Source organism: Bombina bombina, chromosome 3, assembly GCF_027579735.1.
Source record: "Bombina bombina isolate aBomBom1 chromosome 3, aBomBom1.pri, whole genome shotgun sequence".
Lineage (NCBI taxonomy): Eukaryota > Metazoa > Chordata > Amphibia > Anura > Bombinatoridae > Bombina > Bombina bombina.
Genome location: NC_069501.1, coordinates 101,628,378 through 101,647,391, shown reverse-complemented (window position 1 = coordinate 101,647,391; position 19,014 = coordinate 101,628,378). Strand labels below are relative to the sequence as shown.

Here is a 19,014-nt window from a genome sequence, read left to right as displayed (position 1 = left end):
GATTATACATAAAAGAGATAGACAATTTACCTTGCTTATAGATATTAATAACTGAATTGATATCCCCCAAGTTCCAATCCGATTTATTGTCCTCCCTAAGTTTTTTATAGTAATGTCTTAATTGTAAGTAGGCATAAAAATTGTGCTTGTGTAAAGAGGAATTCAGATTGAAGCATTGTAAATGATTTAACTGCATATATGGTTTCATCCTTAATTTGCAAAACATTTTTTAGACCTTTATTTTGCCATATCTTAAAAATTGTGGATGTAGTCCCTGCTGGGAATTTTGGATTACCACAAATTGGCAATGATTTGAATGATTTCCAATTATAATTTAGTGCTTTACAATACTTTTGCTAAGCTATAATAGGGTATAAAAATTCTGTCATCTTAGCTATCCATTTAGGGATCTCTGCCTTAGGGAGATGTATAAGTGCCTTTAAGGAAAATGGTGTCATCATCCCAGTTTCCAGCTGCAAATTAGTTACATATTCTTTTTCTGTTAACAAATCTAAGATAAATTTAGTTAAGGCAACTAGATTTTAATACCTTAGATTGGGAAAAGCTATTCCACCTGCTTCAACATGTAGGCTTAATTTATAAAGGGAAATCTGCTTACTCATTTGTTTCCAAACAAATCTCGCTGATATTCTATTAAAAAGAGTGATATCTTTGTCCTTAGCTATAATAGGCAGGTTTTGAAGAAGATAATAGTTGTGGAAAGAAGATAGTTTTAACCATAGAAATCCTGGCTGAGAGTGAGATAGGTAACGTCATCCAATTATCTAGATCTTTATTATACTTAGCAAAAAAAGACGTAACATTTAGATTGTACCATTTGGACGGGTCTCTATTAATTTTAATACCTAGATAATTTATTGTTCTACTATTTTAAAAGGACAAATTGATCTTGCGCAATTATTTTTTACAATCCATAGGATTTCTGACTTATTCGGGTTGATTTTATATCCTGAAAAGGAACCCAATTGCTCTGCAAGTATTAAAAATTGTTGTATTGAGTTATCAGTATCACTTAAGAATAATAATAGATCATCCGCAAAAAGTGTAAGGATGGTTTTAACTTTCCCAATCAGGATCCCTCAGTCTAATTGCAAAGGGTTCTAATGATAGATTGAACAGGAGGGGTGACAGGGGGCATATCCCTGTCTAGTACCTTTCTTAAGTATAATATAATTTGTAATCTCAAACGGCGAGATTACGATTTTTGCGGTAACAGGGGTGCGTTGCTAACGAGCCTTTTTTTTCACCGCTCCCTTAAGACAACGCTGGTATTACAGGTTTTTTTAAACCTGGCGTTTGCCGCAAAACGGTGAGCATAGAGCAAAATTTTGCTCCACATCTCACCTCAATACCAGCGCTGCTTACGGTAGCAGTAAGCTGGAAAAACGTGCTTGTGCACGATTTCCCCATAGGAAACAATGGGGCTGAGCCGGCTGAAAAAAAGTCTAACACCTGCAAAAAAGCAGCATTCAGCTCCTAACGCAGCCCCATTGATTCCTATGGGGAAATACATTTTATGTCTGCACCTAACACCCTAACATGAACCCCGAGTCTAAATACCCCTAATCTTACACTTATTAACCCCTAATCTGCCGCTCCGGACACCGCCGCCACCTACATTATACTTATGAACCCCTAATCTACTGCCCCCAACATCGCCGAACCCTACATTTTATATATTAACCCCTAATCTGCCCCCCAACGTCGCTGCAACTATATTAAATGTATTAACCCCTAATCTGCCGCCGCCAACGTCGCCGACACTATAATAAAGTTATTAACCCCTAAACCTAAGTCTAACCATAACACCCCCTAATTTAAATATAATTTTAAATATTCATAATAAAATTGCTACAATGAAATAAATTATTCCTATTTAAAACTAAATACTTACCTATAAAATAAACCCTAAGATAGCTACAATATAACTAATAGTTACATTCGCCTAGATTTAGAGTTCTGCGTTAGCCGTCAAAACCAGCGTTAGGGGCTCCTAACGCTGGTTTTGGCCGCCCGCTGGTATTTAGAGTCAGTCAGGAAAGGGTCTAACGCTCACTTTCCAGCCACGACTTTTCCATGCCACAGATCCCCCTACGCCATTTGCGTATCCTATCTTTTCAATGGGATCTTTCTAACGCTGGTATTTAGACTCTTGGCTGAAGTGAGCGTTAGAAATCTAACGACAAGACTCCAGCCGCAGCAAAAAGCCAGGAGTTAAGAGCTTTCTGGGCTAACGCCGGTTCATAAAGCTCTTAACTACTGTGCTCTAAAGTACACTAACACCCATAAACTACCGATGTACCCCTAAACCGAGGCCACCCCACATCGCCACCACTCTAATAAAACATTTTAACCCCTAATCTGCCGACCGCACACCGCCGCAACCTACGTTATCCCTATGTACCCCTAATCTGCTGCCCCTAACACCGCCGACCCCTATATTATATTTATTAACCCCTAATCTGCCGCCCCCAACGTCGCCGCCACCTACCTACAATTATTAACCCCTAATCTGCTGACCGGACCTCACTGCTACTATAATAAAGTTATTAACCCCTAATCCGCCTCACTTCCGCCTCAATAACCCTATAATAAATAGTATTAACCCCTAATCTGCCCTCCCTAACATCACCGACAACTAACTTCAAGTATTAACCCCTAATCTGCCGACCGGACCTCACCGCTACTCTATTAAATTTATTAACCCCTAAAGCTAAGTCTAACCCTAACACTAACACCCCCTAAGTTAAATATAATTTTTATCTAACGAAATAAATTAACTCTTATTAAATAAATTATTCCTATTTAAAGCTAAATACTTACCTGTAAAATAAACCCTAATATAGCTACAATATAAATTATAATTATTTTGTAGCTATTTTAGGATTTATATTTATTTTACAGGCAACTTTTTATTTATTTTAACCAGGTACAATAGCTATTAAATAGTTAATAACTATTTAATAGCTACCTAGTTAAAATAATTACAAAATTACCTGTAAAATAAATCCTAACCTAAGTTACAATTAAACCTAACACTACACTATCAATAAATGAATTAAATAAAAAAATACCTACAATTATCTACAATTAAACCTAACACTACACTATCAATAAATTAATTACATACAAATACCTACAAATAAATACAATTAAATAAACTAACTAAAGTACAAAAAATAAAAAAAGAACTAAGTTACAAAAAATAAAAAAATAATTTACAAACATTATAAAAATATTACAACAATTTTAAGCTAATTACACCTACTCTAAGCCCCCTAATAAAATAACAAAGCCCCCCAAAATAAAAAAAATGCCCTACCCTATTTTAAAATAAAATTGAAAAGCTCTTTTACCTTAATAGCCCTTAAAAGGGCCTTTTGCGGGGCATGCCCCAAAGAATTCTGCTCTTTTGCCTGTAAAAAAAACATACAATACCCCCCCAACATTACAACCCACCACCCACATACCCCTAATCTAACCCAAACCCCCCTTAAATAAACCTAACACTAAGCCCCTGAAGATCTCCCTACCTTGTCTTCACCATGCCGGGTATCACCGATACAATACCCCCCCAACATTACAACCCACCACCCACATACCCCTAATCTAACCCAAACCCCCCTTAAATAAACCTAACACTAAGCCCCTACCTTATCTTCACCACACCGGGTATCACCGATCCGTCCAGAAGAGGCTCCGAAATCTTCATCCAAGCCCAAGCGGGGGCTGAAAAGGTCCATCATCGGGCTGAAGAGGTCCATCATCCGGCTGAAGAGGTCCATCATCTGGCTGAAGAGGTCCATCATCCGGCTGAAGAGGTCCATCATCCGGCTGAAGAGCTACATCATCCGGCTGAAGAGGACCATCATTGGGCTGAAGTCTTGATCCAAGCGAGGGCTGAAGAGATCCATCATCTGGCTGAAGTCTTCTATCAAGCGGCATCTTCAATCTTCTTTCTTCCGGATCCATCTTCATCCCGCCGACGCGGAACATCCATCCTGGCCGACAACTTCCCGACGAATGATGGTTCCTTTAAATGACGTCATCCAAGAATCAGCCAATCAGATTGAGCTCGCATTCTATTGGCTGTTCCGATCAGCCAATAGAATGCGAGCTCAATCTGATTGGCTGATTGGATCAGCCAATCGGATTGAACTTGAATCTGATTTGCTGATTCCATCAGCCAATCAGAATTTTCCTACCTTAATTCCGATTGGCTGATAGAATCCTATCAGCCAATCAGAATTCGAGGGACGCCATCTTGGATGACGTCATTTAAAGGAACCGTCATTCGTCGGGAAGTTGTCGGTCAGGATGGATGTTCCGCATCGGCGGGATGAAGATGGATCCGGAAGAAAGAAGATTGAAGATGCCGCTTGATAGAAGACTTCAGCCGGCTGATGGATCTCTTCAGCCCCCACTTGGATCAAGTCTTCAGCCGGATGATGGACCTCTTCAGCCCGATGATGGACCTCTTCAGCCCGATGATGGACCTCTTCAGCCCGATGATGGACCTCTTCAGCCCCCGCTTGGGCTTGGATGAAGATTTCGGAGCCTCTTCTGGACGGATCGGTGATACCCGGTGTGGTGAAGATAAGGTAGGGGCTTAGTGTTAGGTTTATTTAAGGGGGGTTTGGGTTAGATTAGGGGTATGTGGGTGGTGGGTTGTAATGTTGGGGGGGTATTGTATGTTTTTTTTTACAGGCAAAAGAGCAGAATTCTTTGGGGCATGCCCCGCAAAAGGCCCTTTTAAGGGCTGGTAAGGTAAAAGAGCTTTTCTATTTTTATTTTAGAATAAGGTAGGGCATTTTTTAATTTTGGGGGGCTTTGTTATTTTATTAGGGGGCTTAGAGTAGGTGTAATTAGCTTAAAATTGATGTAATATTTTTATAATGTTTGTAAATTATTTTTTTATTTTTTGTAACTTAGTTCTTTTTTATTTTTTGTACTTTAGTTTATTTAATTGTATTTATTTGTAGGTATTTGTATGTAATTAATTTATTGATAGTGTAGTGTTAGGTTTAATTGTAAATAATTGTAGGTATTTTATTTAATTAATTTATTGATAGTGTAGTGTTAGGTTTAATTGTAACTTAGGTTAGGATTTATTTTACAGGTAATTTTGTAATTATTTTAACTAGGTAGTTATTAAATAGTTATTAACTATTTAATAGCTATTGTACCTGGTTAAAATAAATACAAAGTTACCTGTAAAATAAATATTAATCCTAAATATTGTAGCTATATTAGGGTTTATTTTACAGGTAAGTATTTAGCTTTAAATAGGAATAATTTCTTAATAAGAGTTAATTTATTTCGTTAGATAAAAATTATATTTAACTTAGGGGGGTGTTAGTGTTAGGGTTAGACAGCTTTAGGGGTTAATACATTTATTAGAGTAGCGGTGAGGTCCGGTCGACAGATTAGGGGTTAATACTTGAAGTTAGGTGTTGGTGATGTTAGGGAGGGCAGATTAGGGGTTAATACTATTTATTATAGGATTATTGAGGCGGGAGTAAGGCGGATTAGGGGTTAATAACTTTATTATAGTAGCGGTGAGGTCCGGTCGGCAGATTAGGGGTTAATAATTGTAGGTAGGTGGCGGTGACGTTGGGGGCGGAAGATTAGGGGTTAATAAATATAATATAGGGGTCGGCGGTGTTAGGGGCAGCAGATTAGGGGTACATAGGGATGTAAACAGGTTGATCAGAAATTTAACAATCAAAAAACATTTTGCACATGACACAGAGCAAACAACTGATGAATTGAATATGCCCCTAAATAGAATAAAAAAGAGTGAAACAGTACCTTTAACATTTCAGGAGGTGTGTGATCTTGAAGCCCTAGAGGGATTGGACAATGAGAATGTTTACTCACAGGATGTAATAACAGAAGATTATTTAAGCAGAGGTCCTTCTCTCTCTAGGGCTTCAAGATTTTACCCTATACATACAAGAGGAGATATTTTAGAGCAATTTCAGCGCAGGGTAGAGCAAGATCTTACACAACTAGCTTATACAGCAAATCTTGATAAAAATAAGAATTTAAACAAAGCAGAAATGCTAGCCCTCCGGGGTCTCAAAGAGAATCCAAACTTGGTTATCAGAGCATCTGATAAGGGAGGGTCTGTGGTTGTCATGGACAAAGCCTTCTTCTTGAAAGAAGCAACACGACAACTATCAGACCCTTCCCAGTATAGGAGTCTAACAATGGATCCCACAGTAAGATTTAAAGAGGAACTATTACACCTTATAGATGATGGGAAAGAAGCAGGCTTTTTAGATGAAAAGACCAGTGACTATCTTATAGTGGATTGCCCTGTTAAGCCCATCTTCAATTTCCTTCCGAAAGTGCACAAATCCATCTTAGAGGTAAAAGGTCGTCCTATCATTAGCGGCATCGGTTCAATTTTAGAACCGATGTCACAATGGCTGGATGCTATGCTGCAACCGCTAGTACAGAACCTGTCAAGCTACCTGAGAGACACGAAACAACTTCTGATTGAAGTAGATTCTCTCAGTTGGAGTGAGAGTTACAGTTGGGTATCTTTGGATATCACTACCCTATACTCCAGTATACCGCACAGTGCAGGCATTTTTTCTGAGGAGAGCCACCAACTATAATCCCCAATTTTGTCAATATATTCTTAGGGTTACAGAGTTTCTCTTAACCCATAATTTTTTTGAGTTTGAAGGGGTCCATTACCTCCAGAGATGTGGGACAGCCATGGGGGCAAAATTTGCGCCCTCCTACGCCAACCTATTCATGGGTTGGTGGGAGCTGTCACACATCTATGGAGGTGATGGTCCCTGGAAATCTAAGATCAAATACTATAGAAGATATATAGATGATCTTTTGATCATCTGGGAGAGGGAAGAGGCAGAGTTGGTGGAATTCCTCAGAGATTTAAATAGCAATACAGCAGGCATTAGACTGACCCATGATTATGGGAAAACCCACATTCATTTTTTAAATGTAACATTAACGGGTGAACAGGGAAAGATACACACTAAAGTGTATAGGAAACCAATTACTGGGAATACACTTCTACACGCGAAAAGCAGTCACCCCAAAAGGGTATTTTTTTCCATGATGAAGGATCAGTTTATACGTCTAAAACAAAATTGTTCAACCCAGATAGAATTCGAACAACAATCTTTGGACCTCGAGAATCGCCTCTGCAGTAGGGGATATGATAGAAAAGAGGTTGCAAGAGTAAGAGAGACCATCTCCAGAAGAGAAAGGAATGAATTCCTTACTCCAAAAGATTCAAATTTTAAGAATACAAATTTTGGAAAAATAACTTTTGTAACCAAATACAGTGCACAGTTTCATCAGGTATGTAATATCATACGCACGCACTTTTGCATGCTTACAGCAGATGAGGGACTTGTAAATATAGTGTCCAAGGGGTGCAGGTTCGCATACAGGAAGGGCATGACTATTGGCAACATGGTTGCCCCCACACAATTGAGGGCAAATCATGTCTCCAGTTCATCTTGGTTAAGGCACAATGGAGTCTATAGATGTAACTATGGCCCTTGTATAGCATGTGGTAGTTTACAACCAGGTGAGGGTTTTATCAGCACAGCCACAGGAGAACAGTTCAGACACCATTCATGTCTGAATTGTCGATCAACTTATGTAATCTATCTGTTGACCTGCGAAACTTGCGGAATACAATATACAGGTCTCACCACCAGGGAAGCAAGAGAAAGGATCCGAGAGCACATTACCAATATTAAAGCAGGCAAGCTCACAACTCCCCTAGTACAACACTTCAAAATCAAACATAACAAGAACGTAAGTTCGTTAAAATGGACGGTTATTGAACAAGTGAAGTGTAAGAAGAGAGGAGGGGACAGAGAAAATTTGCTAGCTAAGAGAGAGGTGTTCTGGATACACAGGCTGAGAACCAGGTTTCCCATAGGATTGAATTCAGAATTTGATTTAATACATTTTTGGGAATAGATTGACTGGCTCCAGTGTGTCCAGAGCGCCTCTTATTTCTCTCATTTTTTAACCTCTATTTGTTAAATTGAAATCATGAATTTAAATTAAAATACTTTAATAGGAATTGTTATTATTATTTTTATCTATGTAGCAACTCTTAATTTCAATTTTCATGTTCAATTTAAGTTCTAATTATATCATTTCTGGCCATGTCATAAACTATGGGTACCAGTGAAGTTAATTTAGACCAACATAGACAGTAAGTGATGCCACTGAAGAAAGATGTGAATTTGTTGTTCAACAGGTATTGTTTAAAATGAAGCTGACTTCTATGTGTTAAACATGAAACAGTTAACTTAGAGCCCCAATAGACAAACACATATGATAAAGTTTTAAACCAATCACAATGAGCACAGGTGTTTAAAAGGTGAATTAAGGATAGACACTTTAGCTAAGATTACGACCAGAAGGAATTCCAATTGGCTGATAGGATGCTATCAGCCAATCTGAATTAAGGTAGGAAAAATCCTATTAGCTGAAGCAATCAGCCAATAGGATTGATCTTGCATTCTATTGGCTGTTCCAATCAGCCAATAGAATGCAAGCTCAATCCTATTTGCTGATTGGATCAGCCAATAGGATTGAACTCCAATCCTATTGGCTGATTGCTTCAGCCAATTAGGATTTTTCCTACCTTAATTCCGATTGGCTGATAGGATTCTATCAACCAATCGGAATTGAAGGGACGCCATCTCGGATGACGTCACTTAAAGGAACCTTCATTCTTCAGTCGCCGTCAGATGGAAGAGGATGCTCCGCATCAGATGTCTTCAAGATGGACCCGCTCCGTTCCGGATGGAAGAAGATAGAAGACAACGCCTGGATGAAGACTTCTGCCGGTTTAGAGGTCCTCTTCTAGTGGTGGGTTTTAATGTTGGGGGGTATTGACTTTTTTTTTTACAGGTAAATTAACTGATTACTTTGGGGCAATGCCCCGCAAATGGCCCTTTTAAGGGCTATTTGTAATTTAGTATAGGGTAGGGAATTTTATTATTTTGGGGGGCTTTTTTATTTTATTAGGGGGATTAGATTAGGTGTAATTAGTTTAAAAAAAAATGTAATTCTTTTTTATTTTCTGTAATTTAGTGGGGGTTGGGGGGTTGTACGTTAGTTTATTTTATTTAATTGTAGTTAATAGTAGGTAATTTATTTAATTAATTTAATGATAGTGTAGTGTTAGGTGTAATTGTAATTTAGGTTAGGATTTATTTTACAGGTCAATTTGTATTTATTTTATCTAGTAGGAAGTTATTAAATAGTTAATAACTATTTAGTAACTATTCTACCTAGTTAAAATAAATACAAACTTAGCTGTAAAATAAATAAAAAATCCTAAGCTAGCTACAATGTAGCTATTAGTTATATTGTAGCTAGCTTAGGGTTTATTTTATCTGTAAGTATTTAGTTTCAAATAGGATTAATTAATTTAATTGTAGTCAATTTATTTAGATGTATTTCAATTATATTTAAGTTAGGGGGGTTAGATTTAGGGTTAGACTTAGGTTTAGGGGTTAATAAATTTAATATAGTAGCGACGACGTTGTGGGCGGCAGATTAGGGGTTAATAAATGTAGGTAGGTGTCGGCGATGTTAGCGACGGCAGATTAGGGGTTAATAAAATTTTACTTAAAAAAAAAAAAGTGTTACCTCCCAAAACCCCTTACCCTTAAAGGGACACTGAACCCAAATTTTTTCTTTTGTGATTCAGATAGAGCATGCAATTTTAAGCAACTTTCTAATGTACTCCTATTATCAAATTTTCTTCGTTCTTTTGCTATCTTTATTTGAAAAATAAGGCATCTAAGCTTTTTTTTGGTTCAGCACTCTGGACAGCAGTTTTTTATTGGTGAATGAATTTATCCACCAATCAGCAAGGACAACCCAAGTTGTTCACCAAAAAAATTGGTTCAGTATCTCTTTAATACCCAAACCACTTACCCTTAATACCCAAACCACAACCTTGACCCTTTGTTATTAACGCTTACCACAGTGGTCTCTGTAACATCTAGGAAAGGACCATACAAAATGTCACACTTTATTGTTTGCATGGTAGCAGGTTATTTTATATTTGTAGTTGTATTTGTGTTATTGAGCTTTAAAATGTCTAGCAACAGGGATCTACCACTAAACTAAAAGAGGCGTTAACCCGTTTGCTACAGGAAATTCAGAGAAAAAAACTTGTCCAAATTTATAGCAGAATTTTTAGTATTGTTGCCATCACTCCATTTAAACAGAAATAGAGCCTTTCCCCCCCTCAATTTATCTATTAAAACAATATATATATTTATGTTAAAGTAGACAACCCAAGTTATTGATCTAGGCCCATTTTGATCATATTATATATGATCATACAGAAAAAAAATTTAACTTTTTTTTTGCAAACTTTGGGTTTCTCACTGAAATTATTTACACACAACTAATGCAGTTATAAGACAAATGATTGTAAAAGCGTCTCTGGGATCCCCTTTGTTTAAAAACAGCAGACATGTATGGCTTTGCCATTGGTTTTTTTAGTAATTAGAAGGCCCCTCCCCCCTTTTAATACCTTACATCAATAACACTAGCAGGTTTGCTTAACTTGCAGGCTCAGCCCATTGCTATGGTAATGTCCTAGGTGGTGGTTTTAATGAGAAAACAGCTATTTCAAATATAGAATATATATGAAGGAAGAATTTCCCATTCATTCAATACTCTGCAGTAAGTATATGAAGTAATTTGTAACAGATTAAAAGGACAGTAAAGTCAAAATTAAACTTTAACTATTTTCAATAACTTTCCAATGTACTTGCATTATCAAATTTACTTTGTTTTTTTTTTTATATCCTTTTTATTAAATTTGATAACAGAAGTAATATGGAAAATTGTTTAAAATTGTATGGTCTGTCTGAATCATGAAAGAAAAAATTTGGGGAAACACATTTAATATTACAGTGTACATTTAAGGACCTTCTGTGAATGTGCACCTCAGCCTGCTCATGCTCTGTGTTTCTAATGTATTTGAATGAAACTCACAGCTCCTTAGCTGACCATCCTGTTTCCTCCACTGCAAATGAACACTTCTTCACCCACAACTAATCCCCCCCAGGACCCCTACATGTTCCCTCACCCAGCACAACACTCCCTAGCACACAAACACCATGTTACATGACCTTACACCCATTGCAACATACCTACCATACTAAGAGCCCCTGTTTTTGATGTGTTTAGTGATATATATATTTTTTTAACCCTTACACTTTACTTCAGGTCTCAAGTCACCCTTAATATTCTAGTGCATTTTTAGCTTGCACTCAAACACAACCTATAACTTTTAACTTGTAATATGAGCACTATTATGTGATTTATCATGGACTTCAAGTTGCATGCTAATGTTAGTGAGGTCCAGTGGTATTGCTTATTGTGTCCGTGCTAATAGTAGCACGCCACTTGTAATCTAGCCTTTAGTGTTTAATGTATGTCTCTCTCTCTTTCTCTCTCTCTTTATATATATTATCCATATAATCCATATATATATATATATATATTTATTTTGACACATTGAAAATGCTCTCTTTGGCCTTCTTATATATATATGAATATATATATATATATATATATATATATATATATATATATATATATATATTGGGATGCACCCCAGAGTTATTTGAATATAGAGAGAGTGCTGGACTTTGTACTTCTATATATATATGTGTGTATATATACTGTGCAGCCACTTTATTAGGTACAGCCCTGCTGTGCACACAAATGGTTCGTTCCACTACATTGCACGTCACGTGGCCACAGATTTGGTATAAATACAGCAGAACATCCTTCCTACTATCAGTTAAGCGTACAAACCACAGCGAGAATGTGGCATTATAGTGGGTGCAAGATGTGCTTGATGAAATGTATCTGAAACGGCAGTACTACTGAACTTTTCACATACCACAGTTTCAAGGGTGTATTGAGAATAGTGCAGTGACCAAAAACATCCAGTCAGTGGCAGCCCTGTGGAAGAAAAACACTTGTTGATGAGAGAGGTCAGAGGAGGATGGCTAGACTTGTGCAAGCAAACAGACAGGCCACAATTTTGCTAATCACATCAGAATTCAACCATGGTGCGGAGAAAAAACATATTAACACGCCACTTGGTGCACCTTGTTGCGGATTAGCTTGTTATCACAGAAGAAACAAGAGAGCACACCTTCTCCGGGCACAACAACACCAACACTGGACCATCAAAGACTAGAAAAAGCTCACTTGGTCTGATGAGTCAAAGTTCTTATTGCGTGATGTTGATGGCAGGCTCCGAATTTGGTGAAAACAGTTTGAATCGATGGGCCTGTCATGTCCAATGAAAACTGTGCAAGCTGGTGGGGGCAGTTTTATGGTGTGGGGGATGTATTCCTGGAACATGTTGGGTCCATTGATACCCCTAGATTCATGACTGAATGTCACAGTGCATGTAAACATTGTTGCTGACCAAGTGCATCTATTCATGTTGACAATTTATCCTCAGGCAGATGATTACTTCCAGCAGGAAAATGCACCGTTGCACAAAGCATGCACCACTATGGGATGTTTCCTGAAACATGACAATGACTTATTTGCTGCAGTGGCCCGCTCAATCCCCGGATCTCAATCCTATTAAACATCTTTGGGATGAGCTGGAAAGGGCTATTCACTGTAGGCCAACACCACCATCGAATCTCCAGATGTTGCATGACACACTCATGTCTAGATGGTACACAATACCTCCACAACGTTTTTTAGCATCTTCTTGAATCCATGCCTAGACTAATTCAGGCTGTTTTGAAGGCTAAAGGAGGCTAAACACGCTACTAGGTAGCTGTTTTTAATAAAGTGGCTGCACAATATATATATATATATATATATATATATACATACATAGTATTACTAAACAGTACCTCATATTAAGATGCCTTGATCAAATATTTTAATGACAATATGATTTCTAGGAAGACATCAACCATTTAGGGATTTTGAATAATCCATGTTTGTTTTTCTCCTCAACAGACCCTTGATGGATTTGTTTTTGTTGTAGCATCTGACGGCAAAATAATGTACATTTCAGAGACCGCATCGGTACATCTAGGTTTATCACAGGTAAGATTACAATGATGTGCAAGAACCATTTGTTATGTTTTTCAGAATTTAATTTGTTAATGTTTTCACATCAACACATAAAAAAAAAAATCTTTTGTTTTTTTGACTCTACAACTTTGTAATCAGCAGCAAAGTAATGTTTTGTCCTCACCCCTGCAAAAACCCAACCCCTTTCTCTAACATGTTACTAACAATAAACAGGTTTTCAGGACGTTTTAGGATGGTTGAATATCTGGACTCACAATACAAGATACAAGATTGTCATTTATAGGTCTGACATCACGATCTAGAGACCCATTTATAACTGTCACTTATTGGCCTCAATAGTTAAGGAAACCCTAGGTTACAATATGGCAGCATCTGATGCTTTATGGACACTACTTTTTTCAATATTCAGACAAATAATATAATTTTAATTAATAATAAATACATCTGAACATTCTTTTCATGCTTATCATTATTGTGAATACGTCATTCTATCTAGAATTTGTTTATTGTTTGTGTTATGTCCCTTTAACGAATTTTCATATTTTTAATTTTTATTCTTTATCATTTTTTCCATAACAGTAGTTTAAACAGACATCTCATCTGTCCCTAATTGAGAGGGAAAGTCCCTATTTCTAAGCTCTATTCCTCTGTTATAGCCATAAGTCCCAATTAGAAGAATTTCACTTAGTCCCACCCATTAACAACCCAGAAACGTCCTTAAACCCCCCAGAGACACCCATTATCCTGTCTACTATCCACCCATGACCCACCCCTCTTGGCAAGGCTCTGTCCACAAAATGGCTTTGCCCCATCAACTTTCTGAGTCCCTAATAACTAGTCACAAATTTTTGGAGTTATGGTTTGTAAGTGGTATATTTTGCTGCTGTTTTAATCATATAGCACATGTAGTACCTGTGTATGTGACAATTTTGTTTTACTTGCATTTTTCCTCTTCAGAGCATGGGCAAACACTGACTTCCTGATTCTCTGGCATTCACTGAACAGAAGGCAAGCTAAAGTTGCTCTAGGAGATTTATGATATTAAGCTAGATATATATGTAGAGACTCCAACCCCCTTGTAAGGCTGAGACAGGAAGTAATGAACCCTGCATAAATGAAGTAAAAAAAAATATATTTTAAAATGATAAATAATACATATTGCACTGCTTTGTACCTTTTTATTAAAAGGATGAAACAGATTGATTTATATCCCTTGAATATGAACAGTCATTTCTCACACATTTCTATTTTCTAGTATATTCCCACTTTGTCCCTTAGTGTATACATTTTTGTTAGTAGGGATTGGAGAATTGCATTTTACAGTTACATAATTGTATTTGTACTGCACCTTCCATTTCAAAATACTTTACAGTTTCAAATTCCTATATTCTTGAGAGTGGAAACCAGCAGCACATTTCTAGTGCTGTGGTCTTTGCAGGATTCTCCAAAGAAAGAGGTGCCAACATCATTTTTATGGTGTGTAAGCGGATGAATTTAGAATTGAACCCACATGGTTATTCAAGACAAACACTTCAACAACTGTGTGTTGTATTTCCAGTGAGCTGTACGTCTGTTATTGCTCATAGCAAACATATCCAATTGGAATAGTGAAATGCTTAAAACCTTTGATTTGTCAATCTTTTGTTCATTTATTTATCTTTTATTATTTGTGCACAGGGTTATAAAAAAATAATCCAAAGCTTATTATAGACAATTTGCATTTTGTAGGGCATTGCCCTAAGTTAAAAAAACCCACCACCCAACAAACCCCCCAAAATAAAAAACCTAATTCTAAAAAAGTAAAATGTGTTTCTAAAGCCAATCAATTAATAGCCAAAAAAATAACAGGCTCATGTGCTTACCCAAATGCCTTTATGTTTATAAGCTTGAGTACTGCCAGTTTAAAGTAGGTGGTTCTCTTAGCCTTAGTGACATATCTGATTTCACCAATGACCTAGTATATCCCACTGCATGAGTTAATTACATCACTGAAAAAATGACCTCACCATGAATCATGGCTCTGTCAAAATAATTTGTGAGTTCTAAAGTTAACACTGATACAAAAATAAGCAGGATCTGCATATAGAATTATTTTTACTGTTGCATATTACATAATCACTCTGCCCTTATACTGCACCAAAACACTTCTGCAATGCACCTCCTTATCATGTGCCAGCATGTCAATATATCATTTATAGACCTTGACATCTAGTATACTGAAACAAACTCTGTACGTTGGAGCATCAGTACAGTGATCCTTATACATTTAGTCAAAGCCCAGCCTTAGAGCGACTGAGACAACTCAAAACATTGCCATAGTAACTATACCTCTTCACCTAGCACATACAATGCAACAAAATACTCCCCTTACAGTTATGTTCCATCTCATCCAGCATTATTTTATTATATCATATATCTGCACCACTTCACCAGTCAATGCATTTACTACAAAAGCAAATCAATTGAGTCCAAAAATAAATTGCAACCACAGAGGTTTTCATCCACTACAGTCTAAACCTAATTAAAGCCAGTTGTCTCAAAGAATACAGTGCAAAATATTGACATTTCACATGAGAGCATGCCGATAGGGCCTATATGAGAGTAATTTCTCTTACACAAAACACTATTATCCAAAATATGCTCTTTCAACATGCTGTCAAAGGCTACATGGGTCCTGTAGTCCAATTATACAATTATAGATATAATACACCGAACAAAGGGCCAGATTAAAAGCACACACAATAGAAGTAAACTTTTAACAAGCATGAGTTAGCTTACGCGTTACAGGTTGAAAGTAAAAAGCTTGCACTCAAGTGAAAGCCGACGCACAGTAACTTCAGGGCTTTGGATATTGTGACCGCGCTAACTTCTTCTCCCTACAGATTAATGGAGAGTGCAAATTGGAAAAAAACACTTATTGCTTGTGCACTAACCCTACACCTCATTAGGCCTACAGCACTAACCCGAAGGTAGTTATGAATATTTTACATTCCAATGTTCTTCACATAGAAGAAAATGTTCTATTCATTTTTAAAAATAAATTTCTATATATATCTCTACATATATATATATATATATATATATATATATATACATACATACAGATATATATAGGACTATATATTTAAAAATACATAGAACATTCCCCCATATGTGAAGAACATTGCAATGTAAAATATTTATAGTAAATTCACAGTTAAACACATTTTTAAATATTAAAATTGAATTAAAATGAATTTTATGTTTTCAGGTATTTGAGGGGAAAGGGCTCCAGAGTATATATAACCATATGTTTATATGTGTATACATGTATATATGTGTTTATATATATACAGTATCTCACAAAAGTGAGTACACCCATCACATTTTTGTAAATATTTTATTATATATTTTCATGTGACAACACTGAAGAAATGACACTTTGCTACAATGTAAAGTAGTGAGTGTACAGCCTGTATAACAGTGTAAATTTCCTATCTCCTCAATAATAACTCAACACATAGCCATTAATGACTAAACCATTGGCAACAAAAGTGAGTACAACCCTAAGTGGAAATGTCCAAATTGGGCCCTCTTGGGAATGTAGTTCACCAGAGCTTCACATGTTGCCACTGGAGTCCTCTTCCACTCCTCCATGACGACATAATGGAGCTCTTGTATATTAGAAACTGCTCCACTGAAGCCTCTTTTGAAAGACAGGCAGAAGAACTAGCTGGATGTTTCAAAGCTAGAGGATACTCAAATAGAAGCATTAGAAAAGCTTGGGTTAGATGCCCCACCGATGCTCAATAGGGTTTAGGTCTGGAGACATACTTGGCCAGTCCATCACATTTACCCTCAGCTTCTTTAGCAAGGCAGTGGTTGACTTGGAGGTGTGTTTGGGGTCTTTATCATGTTGAAATACTGCCCTGCCGCCCAGTCTCCGAATGGGAGGGGACTATGCTCTGCTTCAATATGTCACATTACATGTTGGCATCCATGGTTCCCTCAATGAACTGTAGCTCCCCAGTGCCGGCAGCACTCATGCAGGCCCAGACCATGACACTCCCACCACCATGCTTGACTGTAGGCAAGACACACTTGTCTTTGTACTCTTCACCTGGTTGCCGCCACACATGCTTGACTCCATCTGAAACAAATAAGTTTATCGTGGTCTCATCGGACCACAGGATATGGTTCCAGTAATCTATGTCCTTAAACTGCTTGTCTTCAACAAAATGTTTGAGGGCTTTCTTGTGCATCATCTTTAGAAGAGGCTTCCTTCTGGGACGACAGCCATGCAGACTAATTTGAAGCAGTGTGTGGCATATGGTCTTAGCACTGCAGGCTGACCCCCCACCTCTTCAACCTCTGCAGCAATGCTGGCAGCACTCATACATCTAATTCCCAAAGACAGCCTCTGGATATGACGCTGAGCATGTGTACTCAACTTCTTTGGTTGACCATGGCGAGGCCTGTTCTGAGTGGAACCTGTCCTATGAAACCACTGTATGGTCTTGCCCACTGTGCTGCAGCTCAGTTTCAGGCTATTGGCAATCTTCTTATAGCCTAGGTCATCTTTATGTAGAGCAACAATTCTTTTTTTCAGATCCTCAGAGAGTTCTTTGCCATGAGGTGCCATGTTGAGCTTCCAGTGACCAGTATGAGAGTGTGTGAGAGCGATAACGCCAAATTTAACACACCTGCTCTCCATTCACACCTGAGACCTTGTAACACTAACGAGTCACATGACACCGGGGAGGGAAAAAGGCTAATTGGGCTCAATTTGGACATTTCCACTTAGGAGTGTACTCACTTTTGTTGCCAATGGTTTAGACATTAATGACTATGTATTGAGTTATTTTGAGGGGACAGCAAATTTACACCGTTATACGGGCTGTACACTCACTACTTTACATTGTAGCAAAGTGTCATTTCTTCAGTGTTTTCACATGAAAAGATATATTAAAATATTTACAAATATGTGAGGGGTGTACTCACTTTTGTGAGATACTGTATATATATATATATATATATTTAGCATGAGTAGACCAGAAAGGCGGCCTCAGGAATGTAATCCTGAATTAAAGACAGGGAAATTCAGCACTCTTTTATAAAAGAGTGCTGAATTTCCCTGTCTTTAATTCAGGATTACATTCCTGAGGCTGCCTTTCTGGTCTACTCATGCTACATTTTTTCAAGGGTCTGCACCACTAAATTGTTAAACTCAATTGAGGCTATTTTGCCTATACATTAATAGTAATTTATACTATTATTTAGCTCAAAATATTTCCATATTTGCAATTGCGTCCCCTTCACATTATTGTATGTATATATATATTTGTATATACATATATAAACAAATACACATGTATACACAAATATACATATACACATATTTAGACATGTATATGTATGTATATATATATATGTATATATATATATACATTAAAGCCCATTCCAATACCTTGTCATATACCATATAACTTTTTCTTTTTAATATTAATGTGAAACTTTTAATTTAGCCCTAACCATTTACGCGATGACTTCAGTCGTGCAAACTCAAGTAGCTCAAATTAAGATAGCACTCATGCAGTCATGTTTACTTTCAACTTTAAACGCAAGATAACGCGGGTGCACTAAATCAATATCGCTCGCGATAACGTTAGCACTCCACTTGTTATCTAGCCCAATGTAATTCATGACATTACACAAAGCATGAAACATTACCCTGACACTTATAAGAAGCCACAAAGGGGCAGATTACAAGTGGCACGCTAAGCAGTATCTGAACCGTGCTAACTTGCATGCATATTACAAAAAACAAAACGAAAACGAAACACGTTAGCATGAGTGAAGACTTAGCGAAAACAGTAAGAGTTAAAAAAGAAATATTCACCA

The 19,014-nt window shown here is 37.2% G+C and overlaps 1 protein-coding gene across 2 annotated transcripts in view; it reads left to right on the top strand.

The window, feature by feature from the left end:
* SIM2 (SIM bHLH transcription factor 2) overlaps positions 1 to 19,014 on the top strand; it is a 210,843-nt gene that overhangs the window by 119,688 nt on the left and 72,141 nt on the right. For both annotated transcript variants that reach the window (XM_053704539.1, XM_053704540.1), the window contains exon 3: positions 13,057 to 13,146. In XM_053704539.1, the coding sequence (XP_053560514.1) occupies positions 13,057 to 13,146 (90 nt within the window). The remainder of the gene's footprint in view (positions 1 to 13,056; positions 13,147 to 19,014) is intronic.